The 27,758-nt window shown below is 38.7% G+C and overlaps 1 protein-coding gene across 2 annotated transcripts in view; it reads left to right on the top strand.

The window, feature by feature from the left end:
* Positions 1-27,758, top strand: part of MAGI3 (membrane associated guanylate kinase, WW and PDZ domain containing 3) — a 283,654-nt gene that overhangs the window by 212,311 nt on the left and 43,585 nt on the right. For both annotated transcript variants that reach the window (XM_032249723.1, XM_032249724.1), the window contains exons 7-9: positions 3,871-3,928; positions 8,666-8,760; positions 21,351-21,539. In XM_032249723.1, coding sequence (XP_032105614.1) covers positions 3,871-3,928; positions 8,666-8,760; positions 21,351-21,539 — 342 coding nt within the window. The remainder of the gene's footprint in view (positions 1-3,870; positions 3,929-8,665; positions 8,761-21,350; positions 21,540-27,758) is intronic.

The following is a 27,758-nucleotide window of genomic DNA, read 5'->3' as shown; positions in this document are numbered from 1 at the left end:
CATTCTTAATACCTAATGCCCTTTGATCTAACTGGAATCATCTCCCTCTCCCTAACCCCAACTTATCTTTTTTTTTTTCTTCTTGAGACTTGCTATGTCTCCAGGCTGGAATGCAGTGATGCAATCTCAGCTCACTGCAACTTCCATCTCCTAGGTTCAAGCAATTCTCCTGCCTCAGCCTCCTGAGCAGCTGAGATTACAGGCATCTGCCACCATGACCAGCTGATTTTTATATTTTTTACAGAGATGGGAGTTTCACCATGTTGCTCAGGCTGGCCTCAAACTCCTGACCTCAAATGATCCTCCCACCTCAGCCTCCCAAAGTGCTGGGATTACAGGCGTGAGCTACTGCGCCTGGCCCATTTTCATAATTATTCAATAAATATTTGATAATGTATCACTTTTATGCCACAAGATCGAGAAACCTGGGAATCATCTTTGCCTCTTTCCTTCCTTCTCTTCCTCAAACCTCATAGTAGTCATTAAGTTCTGTTAGTTTAACTTCTTTGCCTTATTCATTCTGCTATCACTGCCTTAGTTACAGTCTTCATATGTTCTTATGCAATCTGTTAGTGTTTATCTTAGTTGTCTGCCTTTATTCTCATGGGACACCATCTATTTCATCCTATATTACTGCTGCCCAATAATATTTTTCAAATATAAATTAAATCATGTCACAGTTCTGCATCATCATCAAAATAAAGATCAAACTTCCCAACACAGCACTCTAAGAATGTTGTAATTTGGTGCTTGTTCATAAAATTCATTTTTCTTTGCATACAACTTTCATTCTAGTTTACCAAATTATTTGTAATTATGGAAAATACCAAGCATTCTTAATACCTAATGCCCTTTGATCTAACTGGAATCATCTCCCTGTCCCTAATCCCAACTTAACTTTTTTTTTTTTCTTCTTGAGACTTGCTATGTCTCCAGGCTGGAGTGCAGTGGCATGATCTCAGCTCACTGCAACCTTCATCTCCTGGGTTCAAACGATTCTCCTGCCTCAGCCTCCTGAGTATCTGGGACTACAGGTGTGTGTTACCATGCCCAGCTAATTTTTGTATTTTTAGTAGAGACAGGGTTTCACCATGTTGGCCAGGATTGTTGATCTTTTGACCTGTGATCCTCCTGCCTCAGCCTCTCAAAGTGCTGGGATTACAGGCGTGAGCCACTGAGACCCGCCAATTACTTTAAAGACTGCTTAAACATCACCTTTCAGAAGGCTTTCCTGATAGCCATTTTACCAAGCAATTGTTGTCATTCCTCTGCATTCCACAAAAAAGATTATGTTTATCTTCATCTTATCATTTATCTCTTTTGTCTTCCTGTCTAGACTATGAACTCCTTGAGGTTAAGAACTGTGTTATCTTTCTAATTTTTATTTCTGCATTAGGATGAAGGGGAAAGGAGGATGAGAAGGGAGGAAGGAAAAACGAAAGAAAATTAGTAAATGAATTGATCCACTAGATAGTGTATCAAATTGCTAAATATTTTAGTTTTGATTTTTATTACCTTCATTTTAAATGGGCAAATAATAACCACTTCTTTATCTGTGTTAATTTACCCTGCATGCAAAAAAAAAAAAAAAAAAAAAAAAAAAAACAAAAAAAACACAACTTTCTAATGATATCAGTGGTAAAGGTTTAAAATTAATAAAGTAATCCAGAAAATAAATGGCCATATTTGTTTGCTCTCCTAAAGAAAGGACTGTATTTAATCTGTTAGTTGCTAGTTACTCTGAGTGCTAACCAAAATGCTAAATTAACTTTCAAGTTAACATTAAAATATATTTATGTTGATCTTTTATCCTTATTAACTATTAATATATCAATTTTAGTGAATTTTTCAGATATCAAATGGACTATTTCAACTATTTCTATAGTCCTTAAATTCTCCAAACTTCTCTAAAAACAAAACATAAATCTAATTGTGGTACATTTGTAGAATTCATCCTTCCTCAGCTCCATTCATTTCCCATGCTATTTCAAGAAAATTTCTGTTAAAGAAAAAAAAATAGTTTTCATGGAAGATCTATAACTATTACAGTGCAGTTTTACAGATATATCCCAAAAATTACTCTTATCTATGCAACAGTTGTTTGGCTATAAAATATTGTAACTGTTTGATAGATGTGCTTTATACCTAAGGAGGATCAAAGTGAACTAAAGTACATCTCAGTTCTTTTTAATGTTTTGTTCTGTTCTCACATATTTCAACTATTTGAATAGTTCATCTATTCTCATCTTTTCCACCTCAGGCATTTCAACCAGGTCCTTCAAAGGAAAAACACAAAAACTCATCAAACTTTGAAACCACCAATCAATATATATGCAGAAAAGTATGATGTAGAAAAGGGTAGGGGTAATTCAGAGGTTTTCACCAGGAGGCTAGTCATCTGTTCTTTTCTTATATTATGAATGCAGAATAATAATTTTTATTAGAGTAAAACAGTAAGCTTGTCAAGTTTATTATAATGGAATTTTTACTTACAAAGTTGATATGTCATAACTGAGGCTAAATGATATAAAACTAATAAGTCTTGTGATGCTTTCTAAACCTGTTTGCTGTCCAACGTACTTTGTGTGTGTGTGTGTGTGTGTGCATGCATTTCAGCATAGCAAAAGCATTCTTAAGAGAAATTGAAAATAAAAGTTTGGGACATCATAGTGTACAACTGTGGACTTTTTTTTTTAACGTTCTTTTTTCCTCAACTGCTACATAAAATGGATAGGACTAGAACCACCTGCTAGGAGCATTCCTCCCAACTTAATCCATGTTTTACTAGTAAGATGGTTCTTCAGAAACCTTAACTTTACAAGACAAAGTGGGAGAAAAGATTTACATTCACATTGAAAATCTCACATCGATTCAGATTGAAAAGGCTAGAGATGTTTTTTTAACTTTCAGAAATTCAACTACCTTCAGTGTTTCTGGTTATGTTTTCTTGGTTTACTTCTTTACAAGAATAAGTAATATATAAGAATGCTATGTAAGATATTTTTTTGTTATCATTCACAAATACAGATTACACAAAGCACTGTGGTAGTTAGTGTTCCTTCAGATACTCAGATCACTTTTGTAGGTTTTAAGCAAATCTAGATTGCGCACTTGAAATGTCAAAAGTCCAAGGCTAGCTTTCCTTTAAGGAGAAGTGGGTCAGAACATAACATCAAAAATGACTATGTATGGGCTGGGCATGGTTGCTCATGCCTGAAATCCCGGCACTTTGGGAGGCTAAGGCGGGCAGTTCACAAGGTCAAGAGATTAAGACCATCCTGGCCAACATGGTGAAACCCTGTCTCTACTGAAAATACAAAAAATAGCTGGATGTGGTGGCGCTCACTTGTAGTCCCAGCTACTTGGGAGGGTGAGGCAGGAGACTCATTTGAACCCAGGTGGTGGAGGTTGCAGTGAACAGAAATTGCACCACTGCACTCCAGCCTGGCGACAGCAAGACTCCTAAAAAAAATAAAATAAAAAAACTATGTTTAATAGTAAAAAAATTTAACAGGCACTTGCTTCTTGTATTGGACTACAGGGTAAGTGTGTCTCATGTCAGCATGATCAAAGCTTTTAAATGAAGGAAATATAGAGTGATTTTTTATTAGCATTTTTATGGCTTGTGGTTCATATAAACTCCTTTTTGTTTAATGTCATCTTCTTTTCTGGGCATCTGATTGCTTGCTGAAATTTTCACTTGCTGTTGAAGAAGCCACTCAGACTTAAATTGTGTTCATTTCTTGAAAGTGAGTCCTCAGCTTTCTGACTCCCAAATATTAGTATAATGAAATAGTACATTCACTCACTGGTGAATTCTTTTCTGTCAGTTTTGAATCTGGCAATTCACTCAATTGTCTTTATTTACAGAGCTTCCTTATGGCTGGGAGAAAATAGAGGACCCTCAGTATGGGACATACTATGTTGAGTAAGTTTGTTACCTCAGTTAATATTCTCCCAAATGTTTTCCTTTCAGCCGACAGCTTTAGGGAATACTAGATACAGCACTTTATGCTTCTGTCATCCAACTGTTGAGGTTTTCAACTAGGGGAATGAAAAGGTAGGGTCAGTGAGCATTTACTTCATTGACCTTGGGCTTCCCAGAAGTTGGCTTTGAATTTCTAAATATAGAGAATAAGGGGGAAGTTGCCTAGAGGATTAATAGCTGGAGATGCTATTGTTACCACTACAGCCTCTAAAGAGAAAGTCATTTGATAGAAAACTGAAATGAGGGCAGTGGACAAGATGAATTATCAAGGTCATTTCCAACACTAACACTGTATGCTTCTGAAAGCAGTAGAAGAACTTTAGAGTATTATAATTATCCAGAGTTTTGGAGTATACAGCTAAAGATGTGCTCTCTTTTAAGGAGTTATTCAAGGAAAACTTAATATTCGATTTAGGAATAAAAGTTGCTTATTAGGCAGCTGTTATGGTTAAATTTAAATATATATTGGAGAGAAGTGACAGACACCTGGCTATATTAGCCAGAGAAATTAAGCTAATGTCAATGTCTAATTTTTCCTTCTCTTTTCTTTAACTAATTGCTACATTGTTATGACCATTGAGATTGCTTTCTTTCCAGATGCTAAACATTGAATTTGACCTCAAGTGTCTAGCACCAGGCAAATAATTGTATCAGAAGCACTACTATTTACCTGGAGACTAGGAGTCTAAACCTGCTGCATAGGTAGCAAAGACAAAATGTTATTACTACCTGGAAAAGTGAGAAACACAAAAATCTTTAATTTTATGATTGTTTCTTAATGTTTCAACACTTATAGGCATAAACCGATGCCATTTCCTGGTAATTATCCCTAACATAAGCTCTCTGATTCCTGTTGGAACTGTAGTCTTTATTCTTTTGTGCAGATTGTTACTTGAGTCACTGTGGTTAGAGGGATTTTTGGAATGACTCCTTAAAATTAAGTATGTCTCCTAAAGAAATGACTCAATTAGATTGACACTTAAGTATATCAAAATTTCAGTATCTTGGTTCCTTTGAAAGCTGTGCTAATTTTGTTTCCATTGTGTTATTTAATATCTTACTGATATGTGATATAAAAAGTATACAGCAGCTCCCTTATTTTTTTTTCCTAAGTCATATTTTGTTAAAGGAAGAAACAACCATTTTCATGTCAAAGGAATATTTGGGGGCCAACAGAAAAGCTTTTGCAGGATTTTTTTCTTCCCCTCAAAGTTTAGTCTATTTAAATTGGACTCTAATCAACTATTACTTGCCATTGACACTGCTGAACCTTTCTGAGATAATGATTCTCATTCTCTTTATTATCCATTCCAAGTGAATTTGAATACATGGTCAAAAGGTGAAAGTCATTTGCCTGTTATAAAACCTTGAGCTGAATGACCTGGTCCCCATTATGCAAAGATATAATGGTGAAGCAACTTTAGGCAAATCCTGAAGCGACTTGCTCCTAGTTGTCAGGGAGGTACATGAAATAGCCTGAATTAGAAGCAACAGCAGCAGCGACATGATTTTGGATGATTATTCCCAGAATGAGCTCATTTTATAGGAGGGTTTTGTATTAGATTAAGAAGGAGCAGACTGTACTCAAGATGCACATTAGCATGGAGTCTGCTGAGCAATGGAATGTGGCTTGATTCCCAGATTAGTTAGGTTTTGAATCTCAACCATAGTAATCTGTAGTGAGTTTACTGATGGAGATAAAAAGCTGTTACTTGAATGGCTACTCTTTGGCTCTCTTATTTTGTCAAACCAGATGGCACAATGATTGCTCTTGGCAGGAGACTTACAGTAGTAACACCAACTGCAATGGTAGTTTTTCTTTGTATTTATTTTAGAAAATGGGATTCTGAAATGGATGAATTTATTTTTTAAAATAAAATTGTTCCAAAAATGTATTATGCTTATAATATGCATAAATATAAATATAAATAGGCTGTAATAAACATAAATATGCATAGGCTGTAAATATGCTCATATATTTAGAAATGCTGTCTTGTTGTATTACATTACATGTCTTTTTAAAATTAACATATAATAGATATTTGGGGGTGCATAGGGATGTTTCAGTACATATAATATATAGTGATTACATCAGGGTAATGAGCATTAAAAGCCTTGATGCACCTAGGTGACAAAGTCAGAATATACACTTCCTTTCACAACTAAAACTCTTTTTTTTTTTTTGAGATGGAATTTTGCTCTTGTCACCCAGGCTAGAGTTCAGCAGCACAATATTGGCTCACTGCAACCTCCGCCTCCCGGGTTCAAGCGATTCTCATACCTCAGCCTCCAGGAGTAGCTGGGATTGTAGGCATGTACCACCACACCCCTCTAATTTTGTATTTTTAGTAGAGATGGGGTTTCATCTTGTTGACCAGACTGTTCTTGAACTCCTGACCTCAAGTGATCCACCCACCTCAGCCTCCCAAAGTGTTGGGATCACAGTTGTGAGCCACCACGCCCAGCCATCTAAAACTCTTTATGAAAGAATATTTTCTTTGGATAAATTTTCCAGATATTAGATATAAAATTTTAATACAGATAATGTGCCAAATTATGTATTAATATTTAATTATTCTTGTTTGCTATCTTTATTTCTTTCTGTTGATCTATAATGTTCTCCTCTCTTATTTTCCATAGCTAGTTATATGGAAAACAAAATTTGTTATATCTTAATAATAGTGTGGGTATAAGTAACTAAATGAAAAGGACACTATTTTCACTTTTTTATTTTTATTTTTTTCGGGTGGCATTTTAGTCTAGATAGTCTAAGATAATGAAAGCACTACTTTCCTTCACTAAATCTTATATTCTTTTGTCAAATTTTCAGGAAAAGGATTACTCATTTGCATACTTGTACTCTCTTCTCCCACACATTACAAAGAGTATAAATACAAATTACTACTTTTTATATTCTAATGCTTGGGTGGCAAAGTGAGTCATTCTAGCCAATGGCATTAAAGTGAAACTGAGCCAAGTTTCTTTCTAAATAGGTTTATCATTTTCTGAGTGTCAATTTTTAGTTGTTTTTCAAAAGAATATGTAAAATATCAGTACGTATATAAATTTTTAAGTAGTTCCTAAGATTTTTATTTTTACAGAGTTAAACAGTTAACTCAGTGGACAGGGTTATCCCCCTCCTATTATGAAGTAGAAGCATACTTGAGTGTTAGTAAAATCAGAACCCAAAGAATGTCCATATTTAGAGCTCTTAAACTATTTAATAAGTAACCTTATCTGTTGCGAAACTAATATGCACTAGTAGCCTAAATGACATGGAGAAAGCTAACATTCCTATTTTTGAAGGTGGTATTTAAAATTTTTAAATTTTTATTTTAGTCCCTGCTGCCCATTTCTCCATTACCACCCTTAATGTTCACAAATGGCAAAGCTCCAGTGTGGGCAACATAGTGAGACCCCATCTCTACAAAAAAAAAAAAATTTAATTAGCTGGGCATGGTGGCACACACCTGTGGTCACAGTTACTCAGGAGTCTAAGGTGGGAATATCACTTGAGACTGAGAGGTCGAGGCTGCAGTGAGCTGTGATGGGACATTGCATTCCAGCCTGGGTGACACAGCAAGAGCCTGTCTCAAATAAATAAACAGTAAATTTTCAAGTTGTGTAATTATTTATATGTAGCTTTTGTAGTATTCAGCCCACCTAAAGACAATCATATTATGAAATTCTCATGATTTGTTATTTAATTCTTGGTGTTCACTCATGTCACTTCTTATTAAAGTGGATTTTACTGGAAAACTGTAGCATATGCTGAAATATATTTGTACTGTGGAAATGCTAGAATATGATTTCCATTGCTTCTGAATTAGACCTACTCATGGTCCTAAACATCTTTTTTACAACAGTCGTTTTCTTAACCAACTTCCACTTAACTGGCTTGCCAGAAGAACAGTGCCCTATTTCTTTTGTAAAACATACTGTTGCCCATAGCATGTTGAATAGTTTTGGCTAACCTCCTAGCTGCTGATCTCTCCAGGCTTTCTGCTTTCTTTCACAGAGTTATATGCATTCCAAGAGTCAGTAGCGAATGTTCCCAAATCGTAAATGCCAGTTGAACCTATGTTATAAATTATTCAGTTAATTATGATATATTTATGAAGAAATTCAAGTGTGAAATCGTTATTCTATAATATAATTGATAAAAGCCAGCCATTTTCTTAGTTGCTACTGAATGGATATAGGTGAGTCAGTGTAACAGTAATAACAATATAATTTTAAAAGGATTCTGTACACAAATTTCTTTGAAAGTGTCTTTACAGCTTGCTTCATTTTGGTGAAACTCAAATTAAAACGCTTCTATTATTGACTGCCTTTTTCTAAAAAAATTAAATTACCAGGAACCAGTACTTCTGATTGCATCAGATAAGAGAGTGTCTACTATAGTTTTGAAAAACATTATTGGCTATATTGTGTAGGTTTATGAAGAAGCTATAGTAAATATATTATCAAAAGCTTTATAGCTTGGTGTCTTCTGCAGAACTTTATTTAGCTGACAGAAAGCCCCTCTACTATCATCTGTCAGTTTCTCCATGTTCCGTAGCCTAAAGAGACATATTTGTCCCCTCATCTATGGTGATGGAATGGTACAATAGACTATTTAAGAATATGTTACTGTTTTATTTTAAACTGAAATGTGTGTTTTTCTACATTCTGCAGTCACCTTAACCAGAAAACCCAGTTTGAAAATCCAGTGGAAGAAGCCAAAAGGAAAAAGCAGTTAGGACAGGCTGAAATTGGATCTTCAAAACCAGGTAAACATTATTCTCAATCTTTCCTTCTAAGAATAACTTGAGAAATTTGTATGCTGAGTTAATAAAAGTGAGTTTGAACTTTTTATTGCCAGGGCTTTGACACTAGACAAAGAATGTCTAATTTTTGTTACTGTAAAGATATGAATAATCTTAAACATCTGAACATTATGAGAATACTGAGATTTTTCTCACCAGTATATAAAAAGCATGAAGTTGTTGGGAGAAGGGATTTGATTAGCTTCTTTATGAATCTGAGATTTTGTTTTGAAGATTGGAATGTTTCCTTATGTGTTTAAGGCGAGGCCAATATTAGGTCTCTAGTTCCTCGTTAGCTTTTCCCAAGTTAATTGCTTAAGTATGGTATCTGTAACCATTGAGGATTCTTCATTAAGCAATATTAATAAGATTTAATATACCAAATGATTTACCTACATCATTGAGTCTCAAGTGGGATGGTAGGTATTAATAATATCAGACTCATTTGGGAGCATTTAAAAAAATATAGATTCAGACATTTTGATGAGCCTAGTCATGTGTATTCTGAAAACACTGCTCAGGAAGTTCTAACATTCTACTTATCCCTCCCATCCCTTTTCTAGCCCTCATTTGTCATTAATAATCAGCGGTATATATGGTCATATTGTAATAACCCAGTAGATTCTCCACTTCTGTTGCCCATGAGAGGAACAGTTCTTTTTTATAGTTACTCTTCAAAAACATACTCCTCCTCCTAAAGCTTTGCATTTTGTTTAGCAAACATTTTGATAACAAGTACTACTGAGCACTGACTATATGCCCACTGACTATATACCTAGTGCTTTGCTAGGCACTAGGTATACAAAACTACTACGAGTAAGACAGGGTTTGCCTTCAAGAGTTCACAGTCTAATATAGGAAACTGATGGTTATAATATATGGAGATACGTGCCATCCTAGAATAGTAGTTGTATGTGTAGGCTGAAGAACAGGTTTGAATCCCAGCTGTGTAACCTTGGGTAAGTTTCCTAAATCTCTAAATGCCCCTATTTCCTCATATATAAAATAGGAACAATAATGGTGCCCACCTCTTAAGGTGCTTATGAGTATGTAAATTAACAGATGTAAAGTGCCTACAATGATATTAAGCACATGTTGACTAATAAATGATAGCTTTCATTGTTATTAATAGAGGTGTACAAGGTACGTACAGTGTTAGCATAAAGAAGTGAGTACCAACTCTACTTTGGTAGAGAATGTCAAAGGGGCAGGAGAAATTTCAAAGCAGAAGAGATACGAATTGGGTCTTGAAAATTCAGAAAAAGTTAAAGCAGGCAAACAAAAATTTTAAAGGCGCAAGAAAGCATACCAAGTAAAAGGAACAGAATGTTTGAAATCATAGAACCATGAAATGGTGTGCTGAAAGGCCAGAAGGCAGGTAGGCGTGGTTACAGCATAGGGTGTTTGTAGGGTAGTAACAAGAGATGAGTTGTAGGGATAGACACCCATGAGAAGAGATTGTGTATTTATGTCACATGTTGCTGGAAAGTCAAGGAAGTTGAAGATTGAAAAATATGTGTTGGATTTGACAATAGGGAGGTCATTAGTCTATCAAGAACAAGTAGAAAGTGAAGTAAAATTGCAATAGAATGAAGAGGGTATGGGAGGTGAAGAAGTGGAGACAATGAGTATAACCAACGATTTTCATAGCTTTGACCATGAAAGATTATAGACAGAAGACATGAACCGAAGAGCATCATGAATCCCTAATTTATACATAAGGAAATGGAGGCTTTAATAAACATTAAGCTTATTGCTTAGAATAACAGTGTCAAATCAGAATTTGAACCAAGTTTTACTGACTTTAAATTCAGAGTTATTTGTATTATAACATAGTCCCTGAATTCATGGCACATTTCAAGGGAGATCTTCTCTCCCTTACTAAACTCTAAGTTCACTGAATGAGGTACCATATGTTTTATTGATTTAGATACCCAGGCACTCTCCTATGAGCTGGGCGTTAAAAGAAGAGTAAACACTCAACACCTGGCCAGGTATAGTGGTTCACACCTGTAATCCCAGCACTTTTGGGAGTCCAAGACGAATGGATTGTTTGAACCCAAGAGTTTGAGACCAGCCTAGACAACAATGGCAAAACTCCATCTCTACAAAAAATACAAAAATCTAGCCTGGTGTGGTGGCACACACCTGTAGTCACAGCTACTCAGGAGGCTGAAGTGGGAGGATCACCTTAGCCCAGGAGGTTGAGGCTGCAGTGAGCAGTGATCACACCACTGCATTCCAGCCTGGGTGACAGAATGAGACCCTGTCTCAACAAAAAAAAAAAAAAAAAAAAAAAAGGAAAAACAAGCAAACAAATACTTAACACCTGTCTTTCAGGAGCTCCCAACTTAGCCAGGGAATTACAACATAGTTTTAGTATAGTGTGATAATAGAGACATAAACAATACAGGTAGACAAAAGAGAGAAATTAAATCTGACTGTGGAAGGGCAAGAAAGGCTTCCTTGATGTTCTTGGAGTTATGCTAGTTCTTAAGGAATAACAGCTACCATCTATTGAGATATTGAGTCAAATATAGAATTGGATACTTTGTATAATCATCTCATTTAAGTCTCAAAATAGCTCTGCAAGGTTATTAATATTATTATCACCATTCAGAGGCTTTGATGGCATCAAGTTAAAATTGTCTGATGCATCTATCCCAAGTTATCCTTTTCACAGTGTCAGAAGCCCTTAAGTGTGTGAGCCAGGGAACCTACTTCTTTGGACAAGAGTTTTGCTTATCTACATTTATTGCACACTTACTATTTGTCAAGCAGTGCTACCTCTGTTTTCTATGCATTACATAGTTTAATCTCTGTAACAATCCCATCAATTTTAGGTACGATTATTCCCATTTTATAGACAAGACAACTGAGGCTTACAAGATTTAAACAACATACCCAGGGCCACTCAACATCACAAATCTTGGATTTAAAGTTTAGAATCTTTGTGCCTTTATGATTTTCACTTTTCTATGTTTATTTTTTATTTTATTTTAATTTTTTTTTTTTTGAGACGGAGTCTCACTCTGCCACCAGGCTGAAGTGCAGTGGCATGATCTTGGCTCACTGCAACCTCCACCTCCCGGTTTCAAGCAGTTCTCTTGCCTCAGCCTTCCGAGTAGCTGGGACTACAGGCACACGCCACCATGCCCAACTAATTTTTGCATTTTGGCCAGGATGGCCTTGATCTCTTGACCTTGTGATTTGCCTGCCACAACCTCCCAAAGTGCTGGGATTACTGGTGTGAGCCACCACACATGTTTAATTTTGATAAGACTTTGGCTGTTTTATTAATACTTTCTAAAATTAGGTGTGAACCACAACTTTTCCTTCCTCTTTATTTTTTGTACAACTTGGTTGTCATCTATTGTATGCCAGTTTTCAAGTTTTCCTCTCAGAAGCCAATCTTATTCTAGTATTCCTGGAGATTAGGAGATGGGATAGCTAACCAGAATCTCAATGTTTGGCATAAAAATGAAAAAATTGCATTTCATATTATCATCAAGTACCTGTCCGAGTACTCTGTCATTAGGGAAATATTCTTATCTGCAGTCTGGTAGGCAACACTAGTAGACACAGTCTTAATCGAATGGGTATTGCACACGTCAATTAAAAAATTTTTTAAAGTAATATTTTGTTCAAAGACTGGTTGCTACTTTGTTTTTGTTTTTGTTTTTGTTTTCCCATTTATTTATTTTATTGCATTTTAGGTTTTGGGGTACATGTGAAGAACATGCAAAATTGTTGCATAGGAACACACGTGGCAGTGTGATTTGCTGCCTTCCTCCCCATCACCTACGTCTGGCATCTCTCCCCTTGCTATCTCTCCCCAGCTTCCCACCCCGCACCGTCCCTCCCCTATTTCCCCCCAACTGACCCCAGTGTGTAGTGCTCCCCTCCCTGTGTCCATGTGTTCTCATTGTTCAACACCCGCCTATGAGTGAGAACATGCGGTGTTTGATCTTCTGCTCTTCTGTCAGTTTGCTGAGAATGATGGTTTCCAGGTTCATCCATGTCCCTACAAAGGACCCAAACTCATCGTTTTTGATGGCTGCATAATATTCCATGGTGTATATGTGCCACATTTTCCCTATCCAGTCTATCGTCGATGGGCATTTGGGTTGGTTCCAGGTCTTTGCTATTATAAACAGTGCTGCAATGAACATTCGTGTGCACGTGTCCTTATAGTAAAATGATTTGTAATCCTTTGGATATATACCCAGTAATGGGATTGCTGGGTCAAATAGAATTTCTATTTCTAGGTCCTTGAGGAATCGCCACACTGTCTTCCACAATGGTTGAACTAATTTACACTCCCACCAACAGTGGAAAAGTGTTCCTATTTCTCCACATCCTCTCCAGCATCTGTTGTCTCCAGATTTTTTAATGATCGCCAGTCTAACTGGCATGAGATGATATCTCAATGTAGTTTTGATTTGCATTTCTCTGACGACCAGTGATGATGAGCATTTTTTCATATGTTTGTTGGCCTCACATACGTCTTCTTTTGTAAAGTGTCTGTTCATATCCTTTGCCCACTTTTGAATGGGCTTGTTAGTTTTTTTTCTTGTAAATCTGTTTTAGTTCTTTGTAAATTCTGGATATCAGCCCTTTGTCAGATAGGTAAACTGCAAAAATTTTTTCCCAATCTGTTGGTTGCCGATTCACTCTAATGATTGTTTCTTTTGCCGTGCAGAAGCTGTGGAGTTTGATTAGGTCCCATTTGTCTATTCTGGCTTTTGTTGTCAATGCTTTTGGTGTTTTGGTCATGAAGTCCTTGCCTACACCTACGTCCTGAATGGTTTTGCCTAGATTTTCTTCTAGGGTTTTTATGGTGTTAGGTCTTATGTTTAAGTCTTTAATCCATCTGGAGTTAATTTTAGTGTAAGGTGTCAGGAAGGGGTCCAGTTTCTGCTTTCTGCACATGGCTAGCCAGCTTTCCCAACACCATTTATTGAACAGGGAATCCTTTCCGCATTGCTTGTTTTTGTCAGGTTTGTCAAAGATCAGATGGTTGTAGATGTGTTGTGTTGCCTCTGAGGCCTCTGTTCTGTTCCATTGGTCTATATCTCTGTTTTGGTACCAGTACCATGCTGTTTGGATTACTGTAGCCTTGTAGTATAGTTTGAAGTCCAGTAGTGTGATGCCCCCCACTTTGTTCTTTTTGCTTAGAATTGACTTGGCTATGCGGGCTCTCTTTTGGTTCCATATGAAGTTTAAGGTGGTTTTTTCCAGTTCTGCGAAGAAGGTCATTGGTAGTTTGATGGGGATAGCATTGAATCTTTAAATTACTTTGGGCAGTATGGCCATTTTCACGATATTGATTCTTCCTAACCATGAACATGGAATGTTTCTCCATCTGTTTGTGTCCTCTCTTATTTCGTTGAGCAGTGGCTTGTAGTTCTCCTTGAAGAGGTCCTTTACATTCCTTGTTAGTGGTATTCCTAGGTATTTTATTCTCTTTGTGGCAATTGTGATTGGAAGTTTGTTCTTGATTTGGCTCTCTTTAAGTCTGTTATTGGTGTATAGGAATGCATGTGATTTTTGCACACTGATTTTGTATCCTGAGACTTTGCTGAACTTGCTTATCAGTTTCAGGAGATTTTGGGCTGAGATGATGGGGTCTTCTAGATATACAATCATGTTGTCTGCAAATAGAGACAATTTGACTTCCTCCTTTCCTATTTGAATGCCCTTTATTTCTTTTTCTTGCCTGATTGCTCTGGCTAGAACTTCTAATACTATATTGAATAGGAGTGGTGAGAGAGGGCATCCTTGTCTGGTGCCACATTTCAAGGGGAATGCTTCCAGTTTTTGCCCATTCATTATGATATTGGCTGTTGGTTTGTCATAAATAGCTTTTATTATATTGAGATATGTTCCATCGATACCTAGCTTATTGAGGGGTTTTAGCATAAAGGGCTGTTGAATTTTGTCAAAGGCCTTCTCTGCATCAATTGAGATAATCATGTGGTTTTTGTCTTTGGTTCTGTTTATATGGCGAATTACGTTTATAGACTTGCGTATGTTGAACCAGCCTTGCATCCCCGGGATGAAGCCTACTTGATCATGGTGGATAAGCTTTTTGATGTGCTGTTGCAATCGGCTTGTCAGTATTTTATTGAAGATTTTTGCATCTATGTTCATCATGGATATTGGCCTGAAGTTTTCTTTTTTTGTTGAGTCTCTGCCGGGTTTTGGAATCAGGATGATGTTGGTCGCATAAAATGATTTGGGAAGAATTCCCTCTTTTTGGATTATTTGGAATATTTTCAGAAGAAATGGTACCAGCTCCTCTTTGTATGTCTGGTAGAATTCAGCTGTGAACCCATCTGGACCTGGGCTTTTTTTGGGTGGTAAGCTCTTAATTGCTGCCTCAACTTCAGACCTTGTTATGGGTCTGTTCAGGGTTTCGGCTTCTTCCTGGTTTAGGCTTGGCAGGAGGCAAGTGTCCAGGAATTTATCCATTTCTTCCAGGTTTATTAGTTTGTGTGCATAGAGTTGTTTGTAATAATCTCTGATGATGGTTTGAATTTCTGTGGAATCTGTGGTGATATCCCCTTTATCGTTTTTTATTGCATCAATTTGGTTATTCTCTCTTTTCTTTTTTATTAATCTGGCTAGTGGTCTATTTTGTTGATCTTTTCAAAAAACCAGCTCCTGGATTTATTGATTTTTTGAAGGGTTTTTTGTGTCTCTGTCTCCTTCAGTTCTGCTCTGATCTTAGCTATTTCTTGTCTTCTGCTAGACTTTGAGGTTTTTTTATCTTGCTCCTCTAGCTCTTTCAGTTTTGACGATAGGGTGTCAATTTTTGATCTTTCCTTGCTTCTCATGTGGGCACTTATTGCTATTTATTTTCCTCTCGAGACTGCTTTAAATGTGTCCCAGAGATTCTGGTATGTTGTGTCTTCATTCTCGTTGGTTTCGAAGAACATCTTTATTTCTGTCTTCATTTCATTGTTTATCCAGTCAACATTCAAGAGCAAGTTATTCAGTTTCCATGAAGCTGTGCGGTTCTGGGTTAGTTTTTGAATTCTGAGTTCTAACTTGATTGCACTGTGGTCTGAGAGACTGTTACAATTTCCGTTCTTTTGCATTTGCTGAGGAGTGATTTCCTTCCAATTATGTGGTCAATTTTAGAGTAGGTGTGATGTGGTGCTGGGAAGAATGTATATTCTGTGGATTTGGGGTGGAGACTTCTGTAAATGTCTATTAGGTTTGCTTGGTCCAGGTCTGAGTTCAAGTCCTGGATATCCTTGTTAATTTTCTGTCTGGTTGATCTGTCTAATGTTGACAATGGGGTGTTAAAGTCTCCCACTATTATTGTGTGGGAGTCTAAGTCTCTTTGTAAGTCATTAAGAACTTGCCTTATGTATCTGGGTGCTCCTGTATTGGGTGCGTATATATTTAGGATCGTTAGCGCTTCTTGTTGCATTGATCCTTTTACCATTATGTAATGTCCCTCTTTGTCTCTTATGATCTTTGTTGCTTTAAAGTCTAATTTATCAGAGATGAGAATTGCAACTCCTGCTTTTTTTTGCTCTCCATTTGCTTGGTAAATCTTCCTCCATCCCTTTATTTTGAGCCTTTGTGTATCCTTGCATGTGAGATGGGTTTCCTGGATACAGCACACCGATGGGTTTTGGCTTTTTATCCAATTTGCCAGTCTGTGTCTTTTGGTTGGGGCATTTAGTCCATTTACATTTAGGGTTAATATTGTTATGTGTGAATTTGATACTGCCATTTTGGTGCTAGCTGGGTGTTTTGCCCTTTAGTTGAGCTGGTACTTGTTGTTCCTTTATATGTGTAGAGCCTCTTTCAGGAGCTCTTGTAGAGCTGGCCTGGTGGTGACGAAATCTCTGAGTACTTGCATGTTCCCAAAGGATTTTATTTTTCCTTCACTTATGAAGCTTAGTTTGGCTGGATAGGAGATTCTGGGTTGAAAGTTCTTTTCTTTAAGGATGTTGAATATTGGCCCCCACTCTCTTCTGGCTTGTAGGGTTTCTGCTGAGAGATCTGCTGTGAGTCTGATGGGGTTCCCTTTATGGGTAACCTGACCTTTCTCTCTGGCTGCCCTTAGTATTTTCTCCTTCATTTCGACCCTGGTGAATCTGACGATTATGTGCCTTGGGGTTGCTCTTCTTGACGAATATCTTTGTGGTGTTCTCTGTATTCCCTGGACTTGAATGTTTGCCTGCCTTGCTAGGTTGGGGAAGTTTTCCTGGATAATATCCTGAAGAGTATTTTCCAGCTTGGATCCATTCTCTTCGTCGCATTCGGGTACGCCTATCAGACGTAGATTAGGTCTTTTCACATAGTCCCACATTTCTTGGAGACTTTGTTCATTCCTTTTTACCCTTTTTTCTCCAGTCTTGCCTTCCCGTTTTATTTCATTGAGTTGATCTTCGACCTCTGATATCCTTTCTTCTGCTTGGTCAATTCGGCTGTTGATACTTGTGCATGCTTCACGAAGTTCTCGTGTTGCGTTTTTCAGCTCCATCAATTCACTTATATTCCTTTCTATTTTGTCCATTCTCGTTAGCATTTCATCAAATCTTTCTTCAAGGTTCTTAGTTTCTTTGCATTTGGTTAGAACATGTTCTTTAAGTTCACAGAAGTTTCTTACTACCCACCTTCTGAAGTCTGATTCTGTCATTTCATCACACTCGTTCTCCATCCAACCTTGTTCCCTTGCTGGTGAGGAGTTGTGATCCCTTTTAGGAGGAGAGGTGTTCTGGTTTCGGGTGTTTTCATCCTTTTTGCGCTGGTTTCTTCCCATCTTTAAGGATTTATCCACCTGTCGACTTTGTAGTTGCTGGCTTTCAGATTGGGTCTCAAATCTTTCAGATTGACATTCTGTGTGTTGATGATGAGGTTATTTCTGTTTCTTGGTTTTCCTTCTGACAGTCTGGCCCCTCTGCTGTAGGTCTGCTGAGGTTCACTCCAGGCCCTGCTTGCCTGGGGTTCACCTGCAGCAGCTGCTGAACAGTAAGGGTTGTTACCAGTTTTCTTCTTCTGCTATCTTTGTCCCAGAAGGATACCCGCCTAGTGTCAATCTGATCGCTCTTTTATGAGGTGTCTTTTTGGATATATAGGGGTCAGGGAGCTGCTTGAGGAGACGGTCTCTTCTTTATAGGAGCTCAAATGGTGAGCTGTGAGCTCTGTTGTTGTTCATTCAGAGCTGCTGGGCAGGTACTTTTAGGTCTTCTGCAGCAGAACCCATAAACTGCTTTTTGTTCCCAGGTGCTCTGTCCCAGGGATTTAGGGCTTTATTTATGAGTTTCCGTTATGCTGCCACCTTCTTTTTTTTTTTTTTCTCCTTCAGACCTGCCCAGCCCAGCAAGGAGGCAGCCTAGTCACTGTCGGCCTATAGCAGCTTTGCTGAGCTGCTGTGGGCTCCGCCCCGCTGCCCAGTGAACTTCCCTGCAGTCCTGTTTATATGGGTGTAGTTAGAACTGCTTTGGTGATGGTGGCCCGCCTCTCTTGAGGCGGAGTCTCTTTGCTGTGGCGGGTTGTCTTGGCAACGGCGGGCTGCCTCAGCAACGGCGGGCTGCCTTGGTAATGGCGGACGCCCCTCCCTCACAGAGCTGGACTGTCCCGGGTTCAGCTGCTCTTGCTGTGAACCTCTCAATCCAGAGTTTCTGGTTGCTGTTCTTTTGTGGGGGTGGGACCAGCGAGCCTGATCGCCTGGCTCCCTGCCTCAGAGCCTTTTTTAAGTTGGTGTTCCAGTTGCCTGTTGAGGAGGCTTCGGGGTCTGTTTGTTTTCCCCTGTGGCCACTCACTGCGCTGGCTTAAACAGCGGCACTGAGGTTTGTGGCGCTTTTTTTTTTTTTTTTTTTTTTTGCCCTGGAGTCTACTGTCCTGGTTCTCTGCTCAGTCCCGTTTTTGAACCGGCGATTGGGCAACTTCCCGTGGCTCCAATCGCCAGCCGAAAGGGCACCCGGACCGGTGTATTTTGTACGGAGAACCGCTGCTCTGGGGCGCCGACAAAGCAGCCGTGCGGGGCAAAGCAGTGGCGCTGGCCGGCACAGCCGCGCTGGCCGAAACAGCCGCGCTGGCGACCTGTGGAGCTCCTCTGCCCGGGAATTTCCTAGTCTGTGGGCAATAAAAATGCGGCGTCCACTCACCCTCTGCGCTTTCACTGGGAGCTGCAATCCTGAGCTGTTCCTAAACGGCCATCTTGGATCGTCCCCCTTGGTTGCTACTTTGAATGTCAGAAGCTCAACAAGAGCTCAGCAATGCACAGAGGTGTCACCATAAGTAGGGTGACTGGCCATCTTCTGGCCTCACAAAATGGCATTTACTATGATCATTGCACTGCTGTCTGGAGTCCACTTCTCTACTTTGAGAAGCTCAAAATAGCTGGATTTTTCTCTTGTTTGTATCAAGTGATTTTTGCAAATAAAGGCAAATCTGGGCATAACATATCAAATAAGTTTGCTCCTACTTTCCACCCCAAACTTGCCATTGTCACTATTGCCAGGGCAGGCCTACCTCTTCAGGAAACTACATATAGCAGAATCTGCATAACCATATAGAGCAGCGCCAAGAATTGCTCTTTTTTCCGACGATAAGCTTTAATACATACCTCTTAGAACACCCTGCTAAGAGGGGCAGCATCAGATACACATAAGTAACTCTGGACATGATACTAGTGCTAGGTATGAAATAAGCTACCATTATTAATTCAAGTTAATAGGGAAATGTACAACAAAACCACAGTGAGATACCACTCCATGTCCACAAGAATGAGTACAACCAAAAGGACAGACCATACAACTGTTGGCAAGGATGTGGAGAAATTGAGGCCCTCCTATGTTGCCTATGGAAATGTAAAATGGCATGGATGCTTTAGAAAAGTTTGGAAGTTCGGCCGGGCGCGGTGGCTCAAGCCTGTAATCCCAGCACTTTGGGAGGCCGAGGCGGGTGGATCACAAGGTCAAGAGATCGAGACCATCCTGGTCAACATGGTGAAACCCCGTCTCTACTAAAAATACAAAAAATTAGCTGGGCATGGTGGTGCGTGCCTGTAATCCCAGCTACTCAGGAGGCTGAGGCAGGAGAATTGCCTGAACCCAGGAGGCGGAGGTTGCTGTGAGCCGAAATCGCGCCATTGCACTCCACCCTGGGTAACATGAGTGAAACTCCGTCTCAAAAAGAAAGAAAAGTTTGGAAGTTCATCAAAATGTTAAACATAATTACCATGTATTTATAGTAACTGCTGGAATTCCACTCACAGTGTATACCCAAGATGAATGAAAATATGTCCACACACAAACTTGTATGTGTTTATATCAACATTATTCATAATAGCCAAAAAGTGGAAATGTCCCCAAATGTCCATCAACTAATGAATGGATAAATGAAATGCGATGTTTATCCATACACTGAGATGTTATTTGACAATAATATAAAAATATTTTATATTTATTTAGTTAGTAAGTACATATTTAATATTTATTACATACTAATAATAAAAGCAATGAAGTATATGTTACAGTAGAGATGAACCTCAAAAACACTGTCAATTGAAAGAAATCATTCAAAACCCCACATACTGTATGATTCTGTTTATATGAAATGGCTATATTGGGCAAGCCTATACATGGATAGTAGATTTGTGGTTTCCTAAGGCTAGGATATGGACATAGGTTGGGGAGAAATTGGCTAGTGATTGCTAATGGTCATGGGGATTTCCTTTGAGGAGAGAAGAAAATGTTCTAAAATTAGATTATGCCAAATAGTTGCATGACATTGAATTGTACACTTGAAATGGCTGGAATTTGTGATATGTGAATTGTATCTCAATAAATTTGTTAAAAATAGATTATGGCAGAACACCTAAAATCATTTTTCACAGTTAATTTAATACTTTGTAAATTATAAATCTGCACAATTTGATTCTCTCAGTTTTTGTCACTTCCCTAATGGCAGCCATGGTAGAGGAGGAGAGAGAAGAGGTTCTAGAAGGAAGCTGTTATTTGCATATGTGAATCACTCGGATCATCTAACCCTTAAAAATGGGGCTTTTAAAAGAACTGTGTACTTCTCTTCCTAAATTATCCACTAAACATGAGTGAAAGGGATAGAAATATGAAGCTATTTACTGATAGTACAAAGATTCACTCCTTTTATCAGTTATAAATTAAGGACTGCAGAAAGCCCGAGCTGCGAATTATGAAAATTCTCAATATACTCTCTCTCATAAGTTTGTGACATTTGATTTCATCTTTCTGGCATAGTACTTTGCATATAAAACTCAGTAGATGCTTATTCATTTGAATTCATTTGTTAAGCATCTACTGAGTTTTATAGTACAGTTGAATAGTATTCAAACTTTCAGGAACTGAATACTAAAGGTTGTATCATTTTGATTTCATATAATGGACTCCTAGTTGAAAGTAAGTGCAGACAAGGCAATGAGGAAGAGATAAAGTAGCTGCTTTTACTTGAGAATAACATTAAAAAGTCACATAAAAGATTGACTTTGAGTGCTATATTCATTTTAATTATTTTTGTTCTCAAACCCTCTTCTCATTTTGACACAGATATGGAAAAATCACACTTCACAAGAGATCCATCCCAACTTAAAGGTGTCCTTGTTCGAGCATCACTGAAAAAAAGCACAATGGGATTTGGTTTTACCATTATTGGCGGAGATAGACCTGATGAGTTCCTACAAGTGAAAAATGTGCTGAAAGATGGTCCCGCAGCTCAGGATGGGAAAATTGCACCAGGTAACAAATTTTTTTATAATTATTTGAAAAGTAGTGATACTGTAACAAAAATTATAGTGGAGAGATATTATATACATAAAGAGAGAGAAAGAATTAAATTATAAAACTAAAGAGAGAGATTTCAGGATTAAAATAGCTTACCCTCTAATTTTAAAAATGTTGTGTGTGTACAAAGTAGGTATATATATTTATGAGATACATGAGCTATTATACTTTGATACAGGCATGTAATAAGTAATAACCACAACATAGATCTTGTAGGACAGATCTAGTATTCATGAAATCCCTTAGCTTTTGTTGTCTGGAAGGTCTTAATTTCTCCTTCATCCTTAAAGGATATTTTAGCCAGATATACTATTCTAGGGTAAAAGGTTTTTCCTTCAGCACTTTAAATATGTCGCGCCACTCTGTCCTGGCCTGTAAGCTTTCCACTGAAAAGTCTGCTGTTAGACATATTGGCGCTCCTTTGTATGTTATTTATTTGTTTTCTCTTGCTGCTTTTAGGATCCTTTCTTTATCTTTCACCTTTGGGAGTTTGATTTTTAAATGCCTTGAAGTAGTCTTCTTTGGGTTAAATCTGCTTGGTTCTCTGTAACCTTCATGTGCTTGAATATTGGTATCTGTCTCTGGGTTTGGGAAGTTCTCTGATATTATCCCTTTGAATAAACTTTTTACCTCATCCTTTTCTGTACCTCCTCTTTTGGACCAATAACTCTTAGAATTGCCGTTTTGAGGCTATTTTCCAGATACTGTAGGTGTGCTTTATTGTTTTTAATGCTTTTTTTTAACCTCCTCTGACTGTATTTTCAAATAGGCTGTCTTCAAGCTCACTAATTTTTTCTTCTGCTTGATTGATACTGCTGTTAAGAGACTGATGCATTGTTTAGTATGTCAGTTGTGTTTTTCAACTCTTGATTTCTGTTTGATTCTTTTTAATTATTTCAGTCTCTGTTAAATTTATGTGACAGGAATCTGAATTTCTTCTCTCTGTTACCTTGATTTTTTCTTTTTCTTTTTTTTTTTTTTTGCCCTCAAAACAACTATTTTGAATTTTCTTTCTGAAAGGTCACATATCTATGTTTCTCCAGGATTGGTCCCTGGTACCTTATGTAGTTCATTTTGTGAGGTCATGTTTTCCTGGATGGTCTCTGTCCTTGTAGATGTTTGTTGGTGTCTGGGCATTGAAGAGTTAGGCATTTATTGTAGTCTTTGGAGGCTGGGCTTGTTTGTGCCCATCCTTGTTGGAAAGGACTTCCAGGCATTTGAAGGGACTTGGGTCCCAAACCCAATAACACTGTGATTCTTGCAGACTCATATAGGTACCACCTTGGTATTCTTGGATACGATCCAGAAGAATTATCTGGATTAACAGGCAGACTTTTGTTCTTTTCCCTTATATTATATTCTTCTAAACAAACAAAGTCAGTGGTCTCTCTCTCTGTCTCTCTTTCTCTCTGTCTCTCTCTCTCTCTGTCTCTCTGTGCTGAGCCTCCTGGAACTGGGGTTTGGGGGACATAAACATCCCTGTGGCTACCACCACTGGGACTGCACTGGGTGAGACATGAAACCAGCACAGCACTGGATCTTGCCCACAGCCTGCTGAAACCACTACCTGGCTGCCACCTAAATTCCCTCCAGGCCCCAGGGCCCTATGATGAGCAGGTGACAAAGCCAGCCAGGTTTGTTCCTCTCTTCAGGATGATGATTTCCCCCAAACCCGGGGTGGGTTCAGAGATACTGTCTGGGATCCAGGGATTGAAGTCAGAAACCTTACAGATTTACCTGGTATTCTATTCAACTGTGGCTAAGCTGGCATTCAGTCCACAATACAGAATTCTCCCTGTTCTTCACTTTCCACAGGCTGTGAACCTCACCCTGAGGCTACCACCACTGGCCCGTGTGGGGGTGTGGGAGTGTTGCCAGGCCACTGCTAATGTTCACCTAAAGCGCAAGTGCTCTTTAGGCAGCTTGTGATGAGTGCTGCCAGGCCTGAGACTCACTCTTCAGGGCAGTGGGCTCTCCTCTGATCCAGACCATGTCCAGAAATGCTGACCAAGAGCTGAAGGCCTAGATCCAGGGACTCTGAGAACCTGCTTCTTGCTTTGCTCTACCTACTGTGGCTGACCTGGTACCTAAGGTGCAAGACAGAGTCACCTTTACCTTTCCCCCTCCTTTTCTCAAGTAGCAGTCTTTCACCGTAGTCACCACAGCAGGGAATGTGCTGGGTCACACCTGAAGCCAGCATATCTCAGAGCCCAGTGCCCATGGTATATTTATTACCCAGCTATTGCTGTTGTTTATTCAGGGCTTAGGGGTTCTTGAGTAGGCAGGTGATGAAACCTGCCAGGTCTCTGCTGTGACAGGGCAGCACTGAGTTCAGTGAAAATTCCTTCAGCCACTGTACTGTCCCTCTCCCAAGAACAGATTTCTGTATACCAGGTGGCTACTGCTGGGAGGTTAGGGAGAGGTGGCATAAGCACTCCCTTTGCTGCCCTGGCTGGTGTCTCATAGGTTGCAGCCCGGTGGCTCTGATCCCAGCTCAGTACTAGGACTTGCCTAGGAATTGCAGTCCTTGTGGCCCAGACTGCCCCTCATGTTCACTCAGGGCCCCAGAGCACTCCAGCCCACAGTGGTGAGGCTTGCTGGAACTGAGTCTCTAACACTGGGATGGACAATTCCCCTCTGGCTAGGGCTGGCCTAAATGCTCCCATTGTTGGCATGTGTCAGCTGAGTACAGCCTGGTTCTGCTTACCACTGTGACAGGGCAGCACTGAGTTCAATGCAAGTCCTCATAGTCACTGTGCTCACCCTCTCCCAAGTGTACAGATTCTCACCTCACTGCAGGGAGGATGGGGGAGGGATAGCACTGGCAATTCCAAACTGTCTTTGCTAACCTCTTCAGTGTCTCTTTCAGTGATATGAAGTGCAAACCAGGCACTGTGTTTGCTCACTTGTTCTTTGTCTCTTGTAATGGTACTTTTTGTGTGTAGTTAATTGTTAAAATTTGGTGTTTCTGTGGAGACAGGGAGATGAGTAGTGTGGACTTCTATCTGCCAGCTTCCTCTGCCTCTGCAACCATCTATCCTCTAAACTAAATGCATATTATCTTTGATGGTTGGCCATTTTACAAAAAAGTAAAAACTATTGGAGAAAACATTAAATTTATTAATATTTTGAAATATTTTATGTAATTTTGAGATAATCCTTTTGCTGTATAAAACTAAAGATTTATTAATCATCTCAGAAAACTATTTGTTTGATTTTGTTGAATTATAAAGGATACTATGCAGCTATTATTTACCTATAATCTTATTTTGAAAAATGGTCCATTGTGGTGTTTATTATGGTATCAAATTGTTAAATCTTATAGTTTTTCCCAAGTTTGTTTACTTCCTTAATCTTACTGGTTATTAAATTGAACTTCTGTGTTAAGAATTATAGACATAAACATTACCATTTTTACAAAGTTGTGTAAACGTGTCTTTTCTATAGTTTCCTAAAGCCTTTACTTGGTGATTGCTGGATATTTTAATATGGCTGGCAGTGTCTGTGGCTCATGAGCTTGGAAGAGGTTCAAGACTAGTTTCTGATTGTGGGGGAAGTTTAATTATTGTTTTCCAGAAAGATTTTAGCATTATACTGAGGTTGCTTCTTGCAGTGTTTGCTAAACTTTTCTAATCCTGTTATTTCACATGCCATGTAAATATGGACCAACATTCGGTTGTTTGAATTGTCATAGTATTTTTTTTATCTCTCGTATTATGCTTACCCACTGAGGTAACAAAAACTTAAAACAAGAAAACATAAAATAATCAAAAGTTATACCTGTAAAGGAAAGTATTTTTATTCTACTTTATTACTTTATAAAGTTAACAAACTTTAGAGATTAAAATTAATAGTAAGGTTCTTTTGTTTTCAGTTTTGACCTTTTCAACATTTTGTCCATGAAACACGTCTTAGCTATTGTGTATGCTGTCAGGATTTCAAAATATGGCTTAATATTTGTCTAAAATGCTTATCTAATTTGCATGGCAATACAGTATTTCCATGAAAATTCTGGGAGCTTTAACACCAGTTTGAGTTTTTTTATTTTTATTTATTTATTTATTTTTATTTATTTATTTTTTATGAGACGGAGTTTCTCTCTTGTTACCCAGGCTGGAGTGCAATGGCGCGATCTCGGCTCACCACAACCTCCACCTCCTGGGTTCAGGCAATTCTCCTGCCTCAGCCTCCTGAGTAGCTGGGATTACAGGCACGCGCCACCATGCCCAGCTAATGTTTTGTATTTTTAGTAGAGACGGGGTTTCACCATGTTGACCAGGATGGTCTCGATCTCTTGACCTCGTGATCCACCCGCCCCGGCCTCCCAAAGTGCTGGGATTACAGGCTTGAGCCACCGCGCCTGGCCCTGAGTTTTTTTAAAAGCCATCAGAACAAATTAAAGCACCCTTATTTGGCAATAACCTTTTAAATAATCATATTCAAATAAAAGCAAATAGATGAGACAACAGGGGCCAAATTTTAAGTCAGGGCTGTATTAAAAACTACCCAATTGATGACCATCAAGTGGTAATGATTCTGCAACCAAAACAGTCATACTAATGTAAAATCAGAAAAGCAAAACCAGTTTTTATAGGGATTTATTAAGCTGACTTCTCAATGTCTTCAATAATGCATTATTTGCCTCTGTTGAATTTTTTATTTGTTTTGCCTTTTGAAATCTGATTTATAAATCAAATTCAAAATCTCTGCAAAAAGAAGGATATTACAAGAAAATATATTCATAAATTAATATCATTCTGATCTTCAGCTCAGTATTTCTCAAACTAGAATGAAGTTTTAAAGTACATTGTAATCAGTGGCTTTTGTGGGTTGTTTTTGTTTTTGTTTTGAGACAGAGTCTCACTCTTGTTGCCCAGTTTTGAGTGCAATGGCACAATCTCAGCTCCCTGCAACCTCCACCTATTGGGTTTAAGCGATTCACCTGCCTCAGCCACCCAAGTAGCTGTGATTACAGGCACACGCCACCACGCCTGGCTAATTTTTTTTTTTTTTTTTTTTTGAGACAGAGTTTTGCTCTTGTTGCCCAGGCTGGAGTGCAGTGGCTCAATCTTGGCTAACTGCAACCCCCTGTCTCATGGGTTTAGGCGATTCTCCTGCCTCAGCCTCCTGAGTAGCTGGGATTACAGGTGCGCACCACCACACTCAGCTAATTTTTTATATTTTTAGTAGAGATGGGGTTTCATCATGTTGGCCAGGCTAATCTCGAACTCCTGGCCTCAGGTGATCCACCAGCCTCAGCCTCCCAAAGTACAGGGATTACAGGTGTGAGCCACCACACCCAGCCTAGTTTTTTAATATTTTAGGTAGAGATGGGATTTCGCCATGTTAGCCAGGCTGGTCTCGAACTCCAGACCTCAGGTAATCCACCCTCCTCAGCCTCCCAAAGTGCTGGGATTATAGGCATGAGCCACTACATCCAGCCAATAGCTTCTTAAACTCAATAGATAAGGTGGTATTTAAAGATAGACTGTTTGACCCCATCAAAAAGTGGACAAAGTTTATGAACAGACACTTCTCAAAAGAGACGTTTATGCGGCCAACAAACATGAAAAAAAGCTCAATATGACTGATCATTAGAGAAATGCAGATAGAAACCACAGTGAGATATCACCTCATAGTAGTCAGAATGGCAATTATGAAAAAGTCAAGAAGCAATAAATACTGGCATGGCTGTGGAGAAACAGGGACACTTTTACACTGTTGGTGGGAGTATAAATTAGTTCAACAAATGTGGAAGACGGTGTGGCAATTCCTCAAGGATCTAGAACTAGAAGTACCATTTGACCCAGCAATCCCATTACTGGGTATATACCCAAAGGAATAGAAATCATTCTACTATAAAATAATTCTACCATAAATCATTCTACTATGCATGTACACGTATGTTTATTGCAGCACTATTAACAATAGCAAAGACAGGAACCAACCAAATGCCCATCAATGATAGACTGTATAAGGAAAATGTGGTACATATATGCCATGGAATACAATGCAGCCATAAAAAGAAATGAGATCATGTCCTTTGCAGGGACATGGAAGAAGCTGGAAGCCATCATCCTCAGCAAATTAGCACAGGAGCAAAACTCAACACTGCATGTTCTCACTCATAAGTGGGAGTTGAACAATGAAAACACATGGACACAGGGAGGAGAA

This window comes from Sapajus apella, unplaced genomic scaffold (assembly GCF_009761245.1).
Source record: "Sapajus apella isolate SASKATOON/1434 unplaced genomic scaffold, GSC_monkey_1.0 scaffold69, whole genome shotgun sequence".
NCBI lineage: Eukaryota > Metazoa > Chordata > Mammalia > Primates > Cebidae > Sapajus > Sapajus apella.
Note: the sequence above shows the minus strand (reverse complement) of the source record. Positions and strands in the feature narration are given on the sequence as shown.